The 19,887-nt window shown below is 34.0% G+C and overlaps 1 protein-coding gene across 3 annotated transcripts in view; it reads left to right on the top strand.

Annotated features, from left to right (window-relative positions):
- The first annotated feature begins 460 nt into the window (after positions 1–460).
- LOC125062698 (flotillin-1) overlaps positions 461–19,887 on the top strand; it is a 28,337-nt gene continuing 8,910 nt past the window's right edge. Inside the window, exons 1-9 of one of the 3 annotated variants that reach the window (XM_047668775.1) lie at positions 461–599; positions 687–823; positions 13,426–13,592; positions 13,990–14,169; positions 14,267–14,350; positions 16,965–17,183; positions 17,952–18,112; positions 19,022–19,130; positions 19,300–19,425. In XM_047668775.1, coding sequence (XP_047524731.1) covers positions 574–599; positions 687–823; positions 13,426–13,592; positions 13,990–14,169; positions 14,267–14,350; positions 16,965–17,183; positions 17,952–18,112; positions 19,022–19,130; positions 19,300–19,425 — 1,209 coding nt within the window. In that variant the 5' untranslated portion in view covers positions 461–573. Of the gene's footprint in view, positions 600–686; positions 824–12,011; positions 12,229–13,425; positions 13,593–13,989; positions 14,170–14,266; positions 14,351–16,964; positions 17,184–17,951; positions 18,113–19,021; positions 19,131–19,299; positions 19,426–19,887 lie in introns of those variants that run through there. The other 2 variants (XM_047668776.1, XM_047668777.1) reach the window with 2 other exon arrangements.

Below are 19,887 nucleotides of genomic sequence, written 5' to 3'. Positions count from 1 at the left end.
TGATGTTTACGTTGCGCCGCTCGGTGCATCCGAAGGCAGCGCGTCAGGGTCGCGCATTGCACCGTGTGGGACACCAACTACATAAGCATACATACAAGCTATGTTGCTTTATCAACTTTGTGGTACAACTCGAGTATGCAGGACGCCGCGATGCCGAGCTCGCCGCGTCCGGTTGCCATCGGTTTGATCAGGAATGCCAGTGACCCCAAATTTCCATAGTTAAAGTTTTTGCGAATTGGTCAAACATTTATCACACTTTGGTCTCGGCTCTCATTTATTTAATCCTGTGACGTGAATGGAGACCTGTTGCCCTGTCGGCAGATTTACATATTGTTTGCAATAGTCTGCCTGCTAAGCGGATAAATTTCTTTATCTGCCTTGTTTTAGGCTTCATTGTTGTGTGTGTTCTTGGTAAGATAAATAATATAATTATTTAAGATCCAGGAAATGTTTGATTAATTTGATATTTTTATGGGACAGGAGGCAAACGAGCAGAGCACTTTGAATAAAGAATGAACCGCCGCCCATGGGCACCTATGCCTGGAGACTAACGGGTGTGGCGGCTTTGAGCGAATGCTACTTTTGCACACAAAGCAGTGGTACGTGGCTGAAAGTTGCTTAAAAACACACTAATAAGGTGATAAGGAATCGAATCTCGAATTTTACCTCGATGTCCAATGATACAGGTCCAAACAATTTATCAGAGCACTCCCCATGATACATGGGGTAGATAATACTGAGGGAGCCAACATCTCTACGCAAACGCCATGCCTACAACTCCATAGCAAAATCCTACCAAAAAAATGCTTGAGAATTAAAAGAGGTTCGTTTTTAAAAACATTAATTTAAACTAAAATACATAGTTTTAAATTGTGAAAAGAGCCAATCTTGTTATGCACGGACGACGAACGTGGATTATGTTGAGTGCAATCCGCGGAACGATTCTGCACAAATTTTACATTATTTGACAATGTTTTACTGAATCCATTATTCATTGCACTATTAGTGAACTGCTTCAAGTGTAGGGCTTAGTCTGGTTTTAGTCGACATTAATAGGATAAATGAAATTACATGTATATAGACTTTATTAATGAACCAAACGCTTTTTAGCTGAGTGGGGGCGGTGATTCTTCGAACAATATTAAATCGGTTTAATTGTATAACTAATATTACCTGTTTCATAAATATGTAAGAACTAAGAAGGTAGGTTTGTACTTTTGAAATGATAACGAATTCTGGTCGAGTTGTGTACATATATATGAATTATCGGAATTATTACGAAAATTCATTCGTAATGTACGAGAGAAGTTTAGATGTCGCACAAGCTCTGTTGCCTGTTGCTTTCGCTAACTAATTAATTTGTCATGACACTAAAATTATATGGTTAGTAGTTGTATTACCGTCTAAAAGTCTACCGAATAAATCATTTGCGCTAAATAGATTATTATATCGTATACAGCGTCCACTGCCACCAAAAAAATCTAATTTGTTTCAATTTATAATTTTTATTCTTTATTGCTATAATCAATACTACGTAGTAATGTTGTTTATGTACTTTTTGTACTTTACCCTCTGTAGGTGTTTCTTTTATTATTGTTCTATATTAGGGTTGCCTGGAAGAAATCGCTTGTTAGCGAGAAGGCCCCCCGTTGTCTAACTTATGTACTGCTTTTTATGTATATTTGTGTTAGAAATAAATATTAGTTCTTATATTACTATTTTGGTTAAACGTGTTAATTCTCAATCTTGTCGTGCGTTCGAACTTATCAAGCACATGTCTTGTCTGTGTGTCTGTCAATTACAACTGCATTGTTTTTATTAGATATGTGACTCAAAGGTAGTGATTAATTTAATCATCCGAACAACATAGCCGTTATAAAAAAAGTATTTTATCAAAAATAAATATTCTCATGGCGATAAATACCATGAATTAATGACCAGAATAGTGAGGATAATCGACATATTGTGATAACGAATTTCAACCCCTGATCCAAACAGAGGGGAGAATAATAGGTTGACTTATACGTTTTCATGTTCATGTACGTCTGTCTGTCATCGAAATGGATAGAGCCGGTTTGTTGTCTGTTGATTGTTTGCAACCTGTGTTTGATGTGAAAATGAAAACCTAATTATAACGTCGAAATTGTATTCTATAAATGCTATATTAATTGTTTACAGTCATTGTAAACTGTGTGCAAAGTGTGTTAGACATTTTATCATTTTATAGAACAATGCCACTGCAACTAAAGCGTAAAGTCGGCTCCTCATGGAGTACTTTCCTCCGGGTAGTAGCTCACCAGTACCAGCATCTTCTGCCAACATTTGACGAAGACCTGCTTGAACCGTCCAAGACCAGTAGCTGCTTCTTCTTTTGGCACTTACCATTAAGAGTGTTTTGAGGAGTCATAAAACAAAATGCCGGCTCTGCACTGTGGCAGTGCCATTGTTCTATAAAAATGTAATTATTACTAATAACTGTAACTTCAATTTCAATACGAATAAAACCTTACAACGATGTTCTATAAGACAGTGAGGACACAATCACTAATTATTTATTAAGACACTGAGGTAAAACCCCATAGGGGCTGAAGTACTGGCTGGTTTTCCCTTATTTTGTATGAAATGATGTCTACAAATTTTCAACTGCTCAATAAAATAAAAACGAATACCGTAATGCATTAATACTACTATAGAGTTGTTAAGCCTACGAAAATTTAATATTTTACACGATGCCGATGTAAAATAACATTGTTTAATTAAATTATGTCATGATGCGACAGCTATTTTCACTGAGGCATAATGGACTGCGTAATTATTTCGGATAATGGAATTTGTTGGTGTATGGCAAAAATTCGCCCAATAATACTGGTAATAATTACCAAAATTTATATATTTTTCATTGTATAAATAATTTCTGTTGTCCGCGATAAAGCCTGGATTTTATAAATGTATAGGTTGGTCTTTGATGGGGGAAATGGAAATGTGAATGCCTTTTTGTGAGCTGAAACGTTGAATACATTTGGTAGAACACGAACGCATAGCACGGTCAAACCAATTGTTGCATTTTGAGAAAGTATTTTGCTTAATTTATTTCAGGTGTATCGGTGTTTGATATTATAAGGTACATTAAAATTCCATATAAAGAAGACGAATAAAATAAGGACATCTACGTTCCATAGAGATACCGAAACGGTCGCGGAATGCGGCGCACTTAATTTTTCTAACGGACTGCGGATCGAAACGCGCGCGTCGCCGCCGCTAGAGCCATGTACATGTAGTACGCTGTACCATGGGGGAGCGGGCGCAGGGGAATCGGCTGTAGTACGACGGCCCGCGCTTCTCGTAAAGGAAGCGACCCTGGCGCGGTCATTGCTCGCCGCGGCCGCATTCCTCGCCCCCACTCCTCATCCCTCCACGGCGCCTGCCCATCAATGAACGGCGTGCGCGCAACCGCCGCCGCGCCGCGACATTTCTTTCGTCCTGTCTCATTCGCGCAACGATCCTTTTAATCCTTCTCTAACAAACGTCACATATTTATCTAATAGTTACACTATTCTCATGATCGATGACACAAATATAGCAAACACATATAAATACTGTGAATAGTTATACATTAACCGTTTTCGTACACTATCACTTCAATGGTAATTAACTATATATTACTAAGGAAAACTCACAGATTATCAATTACATTTTAAGCCGTTATTATATTATATTATCCTTATATTTCTAGTCTAATATCGGCCAAACGTTAGACACACACACAATCGATATTAAAACAGAGGATGAGGAGGCAAATATAAATAAATCGTTGATAATGGTTTACGGGAATCTTCGAAACGTTCACTGTATCTTGTCCAACGGCTTTGCACTCAGTGGCGCGGTCAATGCACGGCAAAGTGCTGGACTTACAGGTTGGACATGGGGCATTGGAATCCACGGGGGGCAAAAAAAGAAACACAGGGCTGGGCGATTCTACACTACGAACGGAAATACAACCACGTCCAATCGATTTTCGTGATTTGAAATAAAATGCAAATATGTTCCGAATTCCGAGAATTTTTTACAGTTACCTTTTTTTAGTTAAAATTTATTAAGCAAACTAATCAGGTCAATGTCTACAGGACCTTTTATGTTTGAAAATATCTGTTTACAAACATACATAATTTTATTCTTCTGGATCATATTTAAAAAGAAAATGTCATGTCAATTAGTTATAATTTGTTATAACCGGTGATCGTAAGGAATTCTAAGTATTTGCATTGGTATTTAAATATTCATACAAACTCTCTTTCAAACGTAATGGCGATGATGTGAACGAGTACTACAAACCACGCGACACACAGAAATTTAGATAAATTATTAAGTTGTACGTCTTGACATAAGTTCACCTACTTTTAGGCTCACAGTTAAAGTTTTCCAAAGCACCTATAGAGATAATCTGTCAAAGAATTCAATACACGCGGAACTATTGAAGCCGCCCCTCGCTTAAAACAAGTGAAAGAAAGAATCGGGCGCCTTTCTGTGAATCCCTTTCTCGTTTGCCGCGTTCTCGGAAGAAAGGCACCAACTTTTTAGGCCGAATTTTTATTACAATGATGCAACTGCGCTTCATAAGAAGTCCTTTGACGATTCTTAATTTATTTAGCGTCGAACACATTGTGTCAGTGAACCCTATAAACCTGTCTCACGACTCCTGCGACTCTGAAGAAAGAGTCGCATAAGAATTGTTTATTAAAACTTTCTTCTTAAATTATGTATTTAATGTGTTAGCGCTATGAGATGTTGTACTGTGGTTTCTCTAGTTTTTTCTAGGAAACTAATTAATTTGCCGTATTTATTATGTAGGTGTAAGAGAATATTATGACGCTCACATCACGTCTACCTCAAACAAAGGGTTGTTTTCCAACTGATCAAAATCGCTTAAGGCATCTTAAAATAATACCGCAGTCATATTAAAATTGGGAAGGTTCGTTCACATTGATTGAACAACAATAGAAATTGGATATTATTAATTCAGTATCAATTAAAGTATAAAAGTTGTTTGTACTTAATAGCTCATGTGTGGTTCCGGATCAGTGTCAATGACCGAGCTCCGTCGGAAATAGATACTCCCTTCAACTGTTCCGGTGTTCAGTCTTCATTACACACATTAAACTTAGATCCTTAATCGTAATAACAATACAATTCAAACATTGAGACTCCGGTTCCCATTGGTCCTTCCACAAGTTATCTTCGCTTTTCTTATTCAAATTCCTTGGTCTAGACCAGCCCTGCGATTCTGTAACTCACTTTTCGAACTCAGACAGCGGTTTTCGCATCGGCGGTCGCTCTCAAATCAGTCGTGAAGCAGTCATTTTATGATTTGGCATTCTAATAAACAATTAACTACAAGCAAGAATGCAAATCATAAAATGACTGCTTCACGACTGATTTGAGAGCGACCGCCGATGCGAAAACCGCTGTGTGAGTTCGAAAAGTGAGTTACAGAATCGCAGGGCAGGGGTCTCCAAACTTCGGCCCGAGGGCCACATCTGGCCGACGGACAGATTTTGTCCGGCCCGCGGAGAGCTAGCATACATGAAAAATCCTTTTAAAGAACATATTTTTATAGCAAATTAAATTTAGTTTACTGAAGTATTCTAATTTTATGTTGAATAATTATCTACATTGATATGGTCATGGGCTAACTACTCATAACATTGTTGTAGGCTTATTATTATTGTTTTTGTGATAAAAACATAACTTATAACAAGCATAATGACATATGGTTTAGGCCCTCGGAACTTACTGGAGTAATCAGTATGGCCCTAAGGCTGGAAAGTTTGGAGACCCCTGGTCTAGACGATAGGTTATTGGCTTATAAATCAACCTTATAATAAATATAAAATGAAGGAAATTAATTTTCTTGCATTTTTAAGGGTTTTGGTTCCCGGTAATAGCCCGTACCTAATAAAATAAAAACGAGTTCATTAAGAAGCTCGCAAAGTCTTTTTCAATTAGCATAGAAAATTGAAATTGAAATTGAGAAAAAATATTTCTAGATATTGAGTTTCAATAAATTGAAATTCATTGAATGAAATGAAATGTTTATATTTTTGAAATTTCATATATTTTATTGTAATTTTATGATAAATGACGGAAGATGATTAAATAAAATACTCACTCATCAATATATATTATTATTATGTTATATTTACGTACAATTACGAATAGGAGTATAAAGCTATGAAACCTAACGCTTTTCCATTGTTACTTAAAGGAACTAATTAAATTACTAGAACTTTCAAGAGTTTTGAGTCTTTCAACAATGTAATGAGATGTTCATTGTTATCCTTCAGATTTTACAAAGTTTACTCTTTGGAGAAACGCAATTATCGAACGTCAAACTAATAATCTGACCATATATGAATATTTTAACGGTATCTGAGACAAAAGTAAAGTTTAAAGGCATACATGACTAAGAGCGAGGCCAGAGACGAGCGCTCGAAGGCTAAAAACACTTGGTGCCTTCTGCGTGTCATAGTATTCGATTGAAACGCGGTCGTGTAGTTCCGTGTGAAGGTGGGTTGATCTCTCCGGCGGCATTTCGATGCACATCCGGGCCGGTCGATACGTAGAACGACTTGCGCGCTAACACCGCGTCCCTCGTCGCCCCGCACTACAATCGCGGCCCCTCACGTCTTAGACCCCTCCACGACGGCTCACATCGATTCATGGCTTCGATAATTTCACTAAATTGCCGAGAGCATTTATTGTCAATCTGCTAAAAGTCTCGAGGCAGGTGTACACATTCCGACTAACCGCCTTGCACCTTCAACTTTTAAATCGACAATTTATTGTATGCAGTTGCAGGCTCAATTTAATAATATTTATTATACAATAATTACTAAGTGTTTTTTATAATATTAATGACACAATTAATTGTTCTGAAAACCATACAAGCCATTGCTAATTAAGTAATTATAGGCCTATTCGATAACTACCGTAAATTTGTACCGATTTGATTACATGAACGAAAGGTAATCCTACTCATTGCAATAGGAATTTATTTCAACGGCGGAGTTGCTTGGTTCATTCAGTCTGAAATGAAAGTACTGGATTCTGTTATACGGCGAAACAATTATTATGATTAACCTTGAGGACCTGAGGATTAAACCATCAGTGAAATGGTCGGTGATGTAATTGCACTGACAAAATTAAATATATATTTTTGATTTCGAATGACTGCATATTAAATATATCAGCAAAAGAGACAATCCCTACAGGACCAAATTCAACTTATCTCATTAGTGACAATCACTGTGTTAATAAACATTGGAATACAATATTTTAGCAAGTGGAATACATTTAACAGAAATTACAAAGAAAAAAAAAAGAAATCGCCCAAGATAAAAGATATTTAAAATTTTAGTTAGAAATCAGTCGTAATGGAGAAGTAGTATGAACAAAAAATACAATTAATCTAACAAAGAAAAAAATATTTGTTTATGTCCATATTTATAACCCAAGTTCCATATAAACTAGACCCGATAGCGACGGTTTGTTGATTTCTCTATAGACCCGGCTGGAATACTCGGTAGAAATTATATCTGTTTTTTTCTTAACCCGAGCTTCGGGACTTCATATGAGACTGGTATTGATTTACTAAATATAGACTTCATTTCTCAAAGGCTTTTGACGACGCAGACACCATCTTTTAAACATAATGACATTAATCGCTCTGTAATTGCGTCGTACGTGAGTATGATAATAGGGTTTCAGAGGTAAACAGATAACTAAAGACGCAATGTAGAAGAGAAAGATACGATTTATGATTGTTCATTAAATCATCATCTATAAAGTATAGACTATCAGACCATGCAACTTGCAACTTTTATCGTAAGTATTTGTTCTTTTACAAACGAGACGCGAATCAAAAGCTAACCTTTACTAAAATACTACCTCTCATTGCTATTGAACGATGGGTTGTTTTAATATCGACTATATTGATTTGGGAAATGTCAAGACACAAACAATACCTCATTTTAGTTTATTTGTTTATTTTAGTACACGTAGCGCCATCTAGTTTGTATAGGCGTAACTACTTCGTGTAGTTCAACTTTAATGTGAACCTGAGCATTTACGTTGGACTATTAGAGAGTTTCTGTAAAATTGATAACTTCATAATATGGCCGATGAAATGTTTTGATACGAAATTGGTTGTAATTAAAAACTTAAACTGACCATTTCACTGCGACAAGCCTGGCCGGATCTACGCATGTTTTATTAGTGTTTAGCGATGGTAATGGTAACTGGCTCAAATAAAAAAATACAATTGTGTGGTATACATTTTGTTTGTCAAGAATATATACATAAATAAATAAAAAATATATTGTGTTAAAAACCCGGAACAAATACTGCTTTTCGAGAGATTCCGTTGTAGCTGCGTTAAAGACAAAAAGTTATCAATATACTATATCATTTTATTATAACCCATCTACGAAATGTAAAACTTCTAAACAACGTTTGCCACGGCATATTATTTATATCTGTAATCGTAAGAGAATAGAATGGAGGAGAAAACGAAAAGCTAATTGCAGATGTCGCTATCATCGCTTGACCCACAACAATACGCTGTCAGTTTTCAGAAATTTTTACGTAAATCTTAGGTATGATTTAGTAAATCTTAAAAGGTGTTTACAAGTAAAAACTACTGAATAATGTATTCGACATGGACTCTTCCATAATTAAAAGTAGAGTTGAGGTCCCGGGGCGGTTCTTTAAAAGGAAGAAAGGCAGATCTTGTCACGAAGTAATCACATTGGATATTTTTCAAAATTCATTGAAATTTTTTATGAGGATAGGGATGAAGAATTTTATCAATCACTAGCAAACTCGGCGAACTCCGTTTCGCCACCAGATGGCTTCGTTTTATGTAACATTTCGTTTGGTGATCCCGCTTTTCTGTTGAAATTTTTCCTGAATTATCTTTGCTATAAACCTCACGGAGCCCGAGACCTTTCCAACGAATGCAAAACCGGTGGAAATGGAAATCGGTTCGTGCGTTCTGGAGTTATAGCGTCAGGAAGGAAAACCCGACTTATTTTTATATAGTAGATATGTTAAAAGTTTTGAACAAATTTTATGTGGAATATTTTAAAATGGCCTTTCATAATAATTAATATATTTATAACAATTAGTAAGAAACAATAAAACCCAGTAATTACTTTGGACTTTTATTTTACAATCCCTTCTTTAAAATTACGTAGCATAACACAATTGAATCCACGGTCAGCCATTATTGCATCTTTTTCATCAATAACAGCTAAAAGGGAACTTCTTTCAGTTATTTGACAGTCACCGGTAGGTAGAGCCTGCATATCCATATGAACAAAACGATATGAGATGAACTGAAAAAACGCCACCAGATGTAGCGCCCACCAATAATTTTACCACCTATTCACAGCTATCACTCTGGTAGCTAGATGATATTGCTTAAATAAATCTGGCATATAATAATCAACCAGTAAGCGACTAGGCCTAATATCTATTTTTCAATAATTCATAAACAAATTTTACCCATGTAACAAATATATTCCCAACAGCCCCTCTACAGGTTTGCATAAACTACTTTTAAATTATGATGAATTAGGGATGTGAAAAAATAATCGATTTTTTCAAACGTAAAAATCGATTTTTTACGCGATTTTTATATTTAAAATAATCGATTATTAATCGATTATTTTTATAATTGAAAATCAATCATAATCGATTTTTTATCTGCCACTTCCCGACATTATGTCTGGTCTTTTATAACCCGGACCTCGAACTATTAGGGATATTCGATACACAACGATGTTTACAATGCGATACTTTGAAGATGTATTGATATACTCGATACATTGATGTTTTTTTGTAAAACATCAAAAGGATGATAAAAGCAGTTTATTTTATAAAAACTCAAGTTGGAACGGAACACTATAATTTAAAAGTAAAATAAATTTATTCAGCAGCACAAGACTACATACCTACAATTAAAAAGACAACAAAAATACTGCAATGTGCTACTGAAAAGGAATACACTCAGCATTCATCAAAATCTATCAAAACGAGATTAAGTCAATTTCGATTATTCTTAAACGTTAATTTGTTTATAATATCTATTGTTTATTTTTAATTTAAAAAACCAAGAAAAATAAAATATTTAGGGTGTTTATTTTGAAATTTATTTAAAAAATTGGAAAAAATCGATTAATAAAAAAAATCGATTATTTTTTTAAGAAAAATCCATTATTTATTAATCGATTATTCATGCTAAAAAAATAATCGATTAATAAAAAAATCGATTTTTTTATGCAGAATGTCACATCCCTATGATGAATCAATAAGCATAGAACAAAAAAGCATAGAAACCGCAATAAAGTTTCAAGCGAAGCGGCTATCATCTATGATGGCCATAGAAAATAATGCGTAAAAAAATAGGTAAGACAATGTCAATTGTCGTGTTTTATCAGAAAAAATATATATCAAACAGCTGTTGAATTATAGTATAAAGAATATGTATGTCTTAATCGAAATAAAATAGATTAAGCAAATAAAACTGACATATTATAAGATTTTTTATTGAATCATTTATTTATATATAACACTTTAATGTTTTCTTTATTTGATTGTTTTCCTAATCTGTTTGATTAGAAAATCCTTGGTCTTGTTTAAATTTATTTATTATGAGAATTTTGCGATAAGAAAGTTGATAGAAGATTTAACAGGTGATTGTTTTTTTAAATGTAATAGGAGGCAATACCGCCGCCAATGGTCACTTACATTGCCAGAAGGCTCGCGAGTGCGTTGCCGGCCTTTTAAGACTTGGTTCGCTCTTTTCTTAAAGTACCCTAAGTAGAATTGGTTCGGAAATACTTGTGGGCAGTGGGCAGTACTACCAGTGGGCAGCTGGTTCCACATAGTGGTGGTGCGCGGCAGTAATTGCCTAAAGAATCGCTCAGTTATGGAATGACGGACGTCAAGGTGATACGGATGGTATTTTGTCAAGGGATCAAGCTGCACCATAAGTAACTGGTCGTTGACGATTCGATTCGCTCTTCCTTGAATACGGTCAAGCAGAAGGAACTGGTACTGGGGAACTCCCGCTCATGGGTGAGAACAGTACTCCATGTAGGGCGGAATTTGCGCTTTATAAGAGTTGCAAGTGGTGGCCCGCAGTGAAGTACCACCTCACCCTGCTGAGCACACCAAGCTTCTTACAGACTAATTTAGCCTTTCCTTCCAAATGACCGCGAAACTGAACGTCATTCAATGTCAACGCCCTGTATTCCAATGCTATCTCAGGCTTCAAGGAGAGAGGAGTAGCGAGTTTTTAGCGGTTTTGAGAGAAATCTAGTATGGTTAAAAGTGGTTTTCATTTTACATCTATCTTTGGCCGTGTATTAAGAAGGGTTACTCCTTAGTTTAGCTAACTTGTAAGTTGTAGCCAACTCGAAAAGCTAGGGCTATCCGCTATAATCACTGCGATGACGTCATAATCTGAATGCCGTAACCAAGTTATACCTAAACGGTCGAGGATCCTCCCTCGAGAGCAGTACTTTCATTCTTACACATACAATATTTTTTAACAGTAATGTCTTATGTATTTAAATAATTATTATATTTTATGCAAACAATAACAATGTCGTGCGTAAAATCCTGTCATTATAATATTATCAACTGATATTGTTATATTAATGGATTAGGATCAGAAAAACGCAGTTTATTTAATTGTATTAAAAGGACCACTAACAAAAACGGACAAGTGTAAATAAGGTGACTCATTCACCCAAGTGTTATTTAACGTTTAGACCCAAAATAATAGGTTACTTACTTTTTACACAGTTCTACGGTTTAGTTTTTATTCTATGATAAACACCAAGGCCAATAATTGTTATCTGTCCAAATAGTCATACTTCATACTATGATATATATGTCAATACAAAACAGTTTACTATGTCAATTGTCATCCATCATTTTTTCGATTGGCGTTTCGGGTGTCCGAACTCCGAATCCAATGTTCCCAGTCCCCACCATTGCTATTTTAGGCCGCTTTTTGATTATTTGATTTATGTTTGATTTCAATAATTAGTGTACTTTAGTTTTTTTTAGAGATTTGTTAAATTGAATTGAATATATTTAAACCATCGAACATGACCTGGGGATTTGTGACTTGTGGTCCTAATGAAGCGCTTGTTGTTTCGGGTAAGTTTATCTTTACCTAGCCCAATATCCTGGGCGGTATATAATTTGCGGTACTCTAATACAGCTATTGTTTGCTCTATTTTTATATTATCATAGTAAACATTGATACATTTACGATTTAATTGAACTAATTCAGTTTATAGATATTACTGTTATATATGAGCTGTGCGAATTTTCGCGTGATTTTCCTTGTATGAGTCGTAGGTAATGTTATACTTTTACGTCCAACATATATATTGTCTGCTTCGGGTTAACTATTTTTATATATTTGTAACACTTGTTTTGTTCGTCTGTTGTGGAAAATACTTTTTGTTTATACATACACATATATGGACATAGTTATAAATACAACAGTAATTTAAATAATTCAACCTTATCAACAAATTCTGGTCTTGGTAAGTGGTGTCACTTAATAAGAACATAACAACGACTCATAAGACTCTTTGACTAGATAAGTACCAGATAACACTGTCTTATGACAGTAGCAGGGCAGTATATTAAAAATAACATCTCATGGACAAAGCAAACATTATTACATTTGGGTATAGAAATGGGAAAGAAGTAGGTACTCTTAATTTTCTATGCTTCATTATTATAAACATGACTTGTACAACATATCTACTATATTATACATAAGAAAAGTAGATATATTTAACAAAAAAAAACTGTAGACGCTGCAATACTAAAAGTAATTTATCTAATAAAATATGTAAAAAAATAAATTTCACTAAATAAAGGGTAGTAGTACATGCAGCTTTCTTTTAGATGACTTCTCATTTCAACTATTCCTTTTATGGTTTATTTGATAATACACAATTTCTATAAACCCGAGGTCCTTTGATTTAAAACTAGCATTTTATTGGTATCTTTAAAGATGTGCCTTATCTAAATGGCATCTGCTTGCCCTTAAAGAAAAACAATTTAATACAAATATAAGTCATGGTAAGTTAGTGAGTAAGGAGGTTGTATTTAAAATACTACTCATTAATCATCTTAAATGCTTCATTTCAATGCCTTAACTGCGAATTATTATAATTAACCTCAGAGTTGCGATTTGTTTCTAACATAATATATATCAATTTTAATTTTTATTAATTTTTAACAATTCATTTATAAAGGATGCTTTGCATTTAAATTAGTTCATATTTGATATGCTGAGAGGTGTGGTATGTGTTAATAACCTTATCTTTTACTTAGGATGCTGTTATTCCAAGCCCCTTTTGGTACCGGGTGGTCGAGCATTTGTCTGGCCAGCTATTCAACGTGTACAAAGAATATCTCTTAACACAATGACCCTGCAAGTAGAGTCTCCAACAGTTTATACAATTCAGGGTGTGCCTATATCTGTGACTGGCATCGCACAGGTAATCATTTTACATTAGTCATCGCTATTATTGTTCTGACCTTAATTATGTTAATGGTCCGCAAAGGACAATGTCGTAGGCTAGACAGATGTTTTAGATTATTTTTTAATCCTATAAAAATATTTATATGTAATAATCCCCCATATTGTATATATTGTGTTATTAAATTTAATAGATTGCATACTTTCTGAGCAATAGTAAAATCAATGTATAGTGTAAAGATTATATATAGATCTAAAAAAATTAATATTTACATTGCTAGTAATCAAAATCAGGCTCAAACTATTTTTAACTGACAATTTTGTTGAACTTAGCCATAGGTAGAACTTGTCATTCTAAAAAAAATTTCAGGTTGTTCGTTTATAAGGTTTTTAATTTTTTATTCTTATAATTACAGGTTAAGATCCAAGGTCAGAATGCTGAGATGCTTCTATCTGCCTGTGAGCAGTTCTTGGGTAAATCAGAGCAAGAAATTCAACATATAGCCCTTGTGACTCTAGAAGGTCATCAGCGTGCTATTATGGGGTCAATGACAGTAGAAGAAATTTATAAGGATAGAAAAATATTTTCAAAAAAAGTATGTTTTGTATGGTCAGCGTATTTATTGTAAACTTTGTTTTTTTTTTAATTTCCTCTATATTATGAATGTTTAATGTGTTTTTAATTTATTTAAGGTCTTTGAAGTTGCCTCCAGTGATCTTATAAACATGGGTATAACTGTTGTCTCCTATACTCTTAAAGACATAAGAGATGAAGAGGTATGTTAACATTATATTACAATAAAAAAATCGATTAAAAAAGAGTCCCTTAAGCGGGCCATAGACGGACCGCATGTTGCAGTCAAGACCGACTGCAATATGCGGTTTGCTCAGGAACTGCTCGAGCGGTCCGTGTATTGGGTATATGAATTTAGTATGGAAACTGCAGATTTTTGCGTCCGCATATTGCAGTTGATCTTGACTGCAATATGCGGTCCGTTTATGGCCCGCTTACGTCACCTCTAGTCACACACAATTTCTGAAATTTGGTTCAATTAGAATTATAAAGGTTCTTAGTATGACATAGGAGCTTTTTTTTCAACTGGCTTCAAAAAGCTTGGACGTCATACCTAATAACAATACATATCAATTTATATTTCTTTCATTAGACAGTATAGATTACTGTACATTACTGCCGATTTTAAGTTTAAAGATTTTGAAGTCTGATTTTTCAACATATCAATTTGTTTATATCATTAGCAAAGCAAAATCGTTCAAGGCAAATAGCATGCCTGCATCTTAAAATTTAGTAGATTTTATAATAATCATAATAGCCATTTACTCGTCATATTTATTCTTTTAACATGGCATGGCATGGCAGGAGGCGAAGGTATGCTACTTTATAAATTAGCGTGGTGCTTGTAGAAATTGGCTCAGTAGTATTTAAGAAGGCTTGTCTTAGGTTTTATGCTTGATTTAATTAAAGTAGAATTTTAAAAAAATCTTCACAATAGACAAACGAGTTTGTTGGTAAGACAATAAATAAAATACGGAACAACATATAAAGTAGATGCTTTGTAGTAAATGGCGTCATGCATGCATATAATTGAAAAATAAAAAAAATGTATGCGTGTACTAGTGTACACACGTAAGATGTGAAACTTCTTTATGACCTTATTTTTCGAAAAATGATCTACTATATGCAACTTTACAGAAATTGGTTTAATAAAGTTAAATTAGATAAAGTTTAACAAAAGGCTTTTATTGTCATTGACATGAATACAAATACAATTATTTGATTTTAACTTATTACTACTAAGATTATTACAGAATTTTATTAATTGTAATAGAATTATTACTATCATTGTTATCGTTATTATATATTTTTGTTATTAATGGCTTCGAAACTCTTCGGATCAACCGTGGTAGAAACAAGAAAAAGATGCGCGTAACCGAAAAACGTGACGATTTGCTACAAAATTTCTCCCATACGTCGATAAAGAAGTTTTACTTCAAAAAATATTTCTCTTGTATGTCTCTAAATCTATAACATTTTTGACAAACGAGTCATGTATGTGGACTAAAATCCTACAAGTAACATATAAAGATTATCTTCAATAGTAAGTGTGGTACAATAAAGAATTTCAGTGGTAGCCCTGGTGCTTCTGATGAGTACGTTAACGTAGTACGTACGTAGTACGTCTGGTACGTACCAGTCTGTTCTGTACCTGCTCTTACGTTACTCCAGTCTCCAGTGTATGGACCTAAGTGAACTTATGTGTGCATTAGGTTGGTCCTTATTCCTAAGAAAAATTTTTTTTCATTAATTTCGCAGGGCACCACGTTATTTGGTAATACATATACCATAAAAAAGTGTTTCAGTATTTTTTTTTAAATTTTTAAATGACATTTAGAGGTCGCTACCAAGGTTTGAATTTTAAATAAATAAAAAAGGTAACAATGCTTTCTATATTACAATATACTTTAATATATTGTTATCGTTTAATGGGTTACTGTACAATGGGTGTGTACTGTGCATACACTCATGTGAACATGACAACAATAATTGGATATAATGATAAGATCTTATATGTAGACAAATAACCTTTGATAAGTATTCGTTGTTGACGAATTTGGAATACACAGATTCAAATTCAAATTAAGGCTTTATACAATTCACTATTGGAAATATTTCTACAAAATCGTTGCATTTATAAACGATATTTGGACTACAATTATAAACAAACCCCTTAGTATAAGATCCCGATATACAACGACCTTCACCGAGATGCTTATTTAATGAAACGTATTTTATATTTAATTTAATATGTCAATAAATATAATCTACCTATATGGGTTGCCTAGCAAATTTCAGTCTATACTTTAGTGTCACATAAAAAATATACACATAAATAATTAATTGATTAAAAACAACCTAACGTTTGCATATTCTATGGGCTTCATACTTTCGATTGGTATAGAATTTTACTAATAATCATACCGGTGAAATGTTTAAAAAAATATTTTTTTTTAAATATTAATTAAAATACTCTGGACTGAAATTTGCTAGGCAACCCATATGGATTATATTTATTGACATATTAAATTAAATATAAAATACGTTTCATTAAATAAGCATCTCGGTGAAGGTCGTTGTATATCGGGATCTTAGACCACCTGAACAGAAGCGCCCGATAACGTCATTTTAGTAACGTAAAAAAAACATTGGTAAATGTCCTAATTAAAAAAACAATTGTAATTTCGTAGAATTTACGTACCGTTGTTTTTTACAATAGAGAAAAATATCTGAATAAGATAAAATGTATTTTTAAGTCCTGCATTTGGACAGTTCTGTTGTTTAAATGTAGTGCAATAATATTGTTATTATTTTTAGGGATACCTAAAGGCACTAGGTATGGCGCGTACAGCAGAAGTGAAAAGGGATGCTCGAATTGGAGAGGCTGAAGCTCATGCTGAAGCCAGAATAAAGGAGGCAATGGCTGAAGAACAAAGAATGGCAGCGAGATTCCTAAACGACGCCGAAATATCGAAAGCGCAACGAGATTTCGAATTGAAAAAGGCCGCTTATGATGTAGAAGTTCAAACCATAAAGGTATTCAATGTTTGTTTTGGTGGAATTGAATGTTTAAGTAACTATTTAGGCTTCATGTACGTATGTTTGTCAACAAATTTGTCAGAACTGAAAGTTGTGATACTTTTATGATTTAAATTTAGGTAAATTCCAAATTAGAGAACGGTTCAAGTTTTACCCAAATAGGTTCAGTAATCGTTAGTCATCAGATATGACATTTAGAAGAAAAGAAAAATCTTTTCAAAAATGTTATTCTACGTTTGTAGAAAAAACGACACTCACGATAGAAAAAACTAAAATGTTGACTATAGCTAACTTTAGGGTGTCGGTTTTTGTGACGGTGTGCGCGCGCATCGTAAAAATTTACTTCCATTGTTTTTCCCTAACGCGCCAAAAGAAGTGTAACATAAAAAGTCAGAAAAGTTCTTCGTCTGAAGTTGGTCACTTTTTATAATCAATGTCAATCAATATTTCAATACATTTCTACACTAATATTGTAAACAGGAAATATTTGTTTGAATTGAATAGTCTTTAAAACTATTGGACCTATTTGTAAAGTTCTTTCAACATTATAATCCTACATTATCCCTAATAGAATATTTTTCAAAGTTTTATCTACTAAAAAGTCTAAATATTATATATTTAATAAAATAAATATCCAACTAGTATTATACATTTACCAACCCACTATCCATAGGTTATTGAATACGTTTTTTTTTCTTAAATATTGGCATGAAACAGATCTACTATATACATATATTATATTTTTTTATTGTATTACCATTTCAGGCTGAAGCGGAAATGGCGTACGAGTTGCAAGCGGCGAAAACGAAGCAACGTATTAAAGAGGAACAAATGCAAATAGCGGTTGTCGAACGTACCCAAGAGATCAATGTTCAGAAATGGGAAGTTCAACGGCGTGAGAGAGAGTTGGAGGCGACTGTTCGCAAGTGAGTTTTTTAAGGAACTCTAGCGTAACTAGTATTTTTTGCATATCGATTTGAAAAAAATCCAAAATCCACTTTTTATCAGATTTGGTTAAATATCACGGCTACATTAAAAAAAATTCCATGTGTGTGTGAGTTTTCTAGAAAACTGTGTAATTTTATGTTATTATTTTTATTTTGTTTCAAAACAAACCCTTTAGTTTGCTTGTATACCAATATTTTATAATAACAGAATATAGGTATGACAAAAACTAACATGATTATATTATTTTGAAATGGCTGCCCTGTAAAGTTTACTATTTGTCAGATCCGTCACTATTATACGACTATGACGATATATCACACAACATTTCAAACGCTTTGCCTTTCGGGCTGTAATTTAACTGTAGATTACTTATCTAGTACTGGAGTGTGTGTTTTTGGGAGACTTATTTGTGTATTACATAAGATTATTATGTAATTATTTGTGGTTACAAGCGCGTGTGCTACATTTTATAAGTGTATGTATGTGTCTAAAAATTTCTCGAACTAAAGTAATATTACTTAGGAAGTCTAAGTTTCATCAAAATCAATTCAGTGATTTTTGAGCTTCCAAGCGCGTGTGCTATCTAAGTCTATGTATGTGTCAAAAAATTTCTCAGACTAAAGTTTATCACTAAAGTTATATTACTTAGGAAGTCTAAGTTTCATCAAAATCAGTTCAGTAATTTTTGAGCTTCCAAGCGCGTGTACTATTTAAGTCTATGTATGTGTCCAAAAATTTCTCGGACTAAAGTTAGTACTTACAAAGTCCAAGTTTCATCAAAATCAGTTCAGTAATTTTTGAGATCCACGCATTTTACATTTATAGATTTTTCGCGAGTGCTTTTAAGCAATCATGTTTGAGAAATCGTTTAATGATTTTTCTTATAGACCAGCGGAGGCAGAAAAGTTCCGTTTGGAGAAGATCGCCGAAGCTCACCGGCTGAAGACTGTTCTCGAAGCGGAGGCTGAAGCGGAGGCGGTCAAAGTTCGCGGAGAGGTAAGTTCCAAAAAATAAACCGTCGTAAGGGTTCTAATATATTGGACAAAATCCATAGAAAGTGTTCACTTCAGTTTATATAGACTATGGTAATCAATATCTCCTGCTGCCATAGCTCCCTTGAGAATGTTGCTATACGTATAATTATAATATATATAATTTTTGACAGGCCGAAGCGTACGCTATTAAAGCCAAGGCAGTGGCCGATGCCGAACAAATGGCGAAGAAAGCAGATGCTTGGGATGAATATGGGTCCGCTGCGATGATCGATATGATGCTGGACACTTTGCCAAGGGTAACATATCTATTTGACTTTTCAGAACAGATTGCTAGGCATAAGTCCAATTTTTTAAAATCATGTGTTTAAAGTTTATTGGCTTTTAAAATGGACTTTTAACTTAACTAAAGTTGTAAGCATGCGCCTCTCAACCATGAGGTCGTGTGTTCAAAACGCTGTGCACCAATGGACGTTTATGTGCGAATTAAACATAGGTTGTACTTATACTCTGATTTTTAAATTCAGAGAATTCTGACAGCTATCATTTTTTGACATGTCAGAGATGACAAACCTTTTTGGCCGGGCAGATTTAAAATTTCAATACGAGTCTGAACAGAGACTATACATACATTTTATTTTTTAGTGAATATATCCATTTTATTAAGTGCTCCACATCAAAAGTGGTTTTACGGCGATTGATAATTCCATCCCACAAACAATAAAAAACGCAAAAGATAAGATAACATTTCACATAAAATT

Source organism: Pieris napi, chromosome Z, assembly GCF_905475465.1.
Source record: "Pieris napi chromosome Z, ilPieNapi1.2, whole genome shotgun sequence".
NCBI lineage: Eukaryota > Metazoa > Arthropoda > Insecta > Lepidoptera > Pieridae > Pieris > Pieris napi.
The sequence above is the reverse complement of the archived record's forward strand: the minus strand, read 5'-3'. Positions and strand labels throughout refer to the sequence as shown.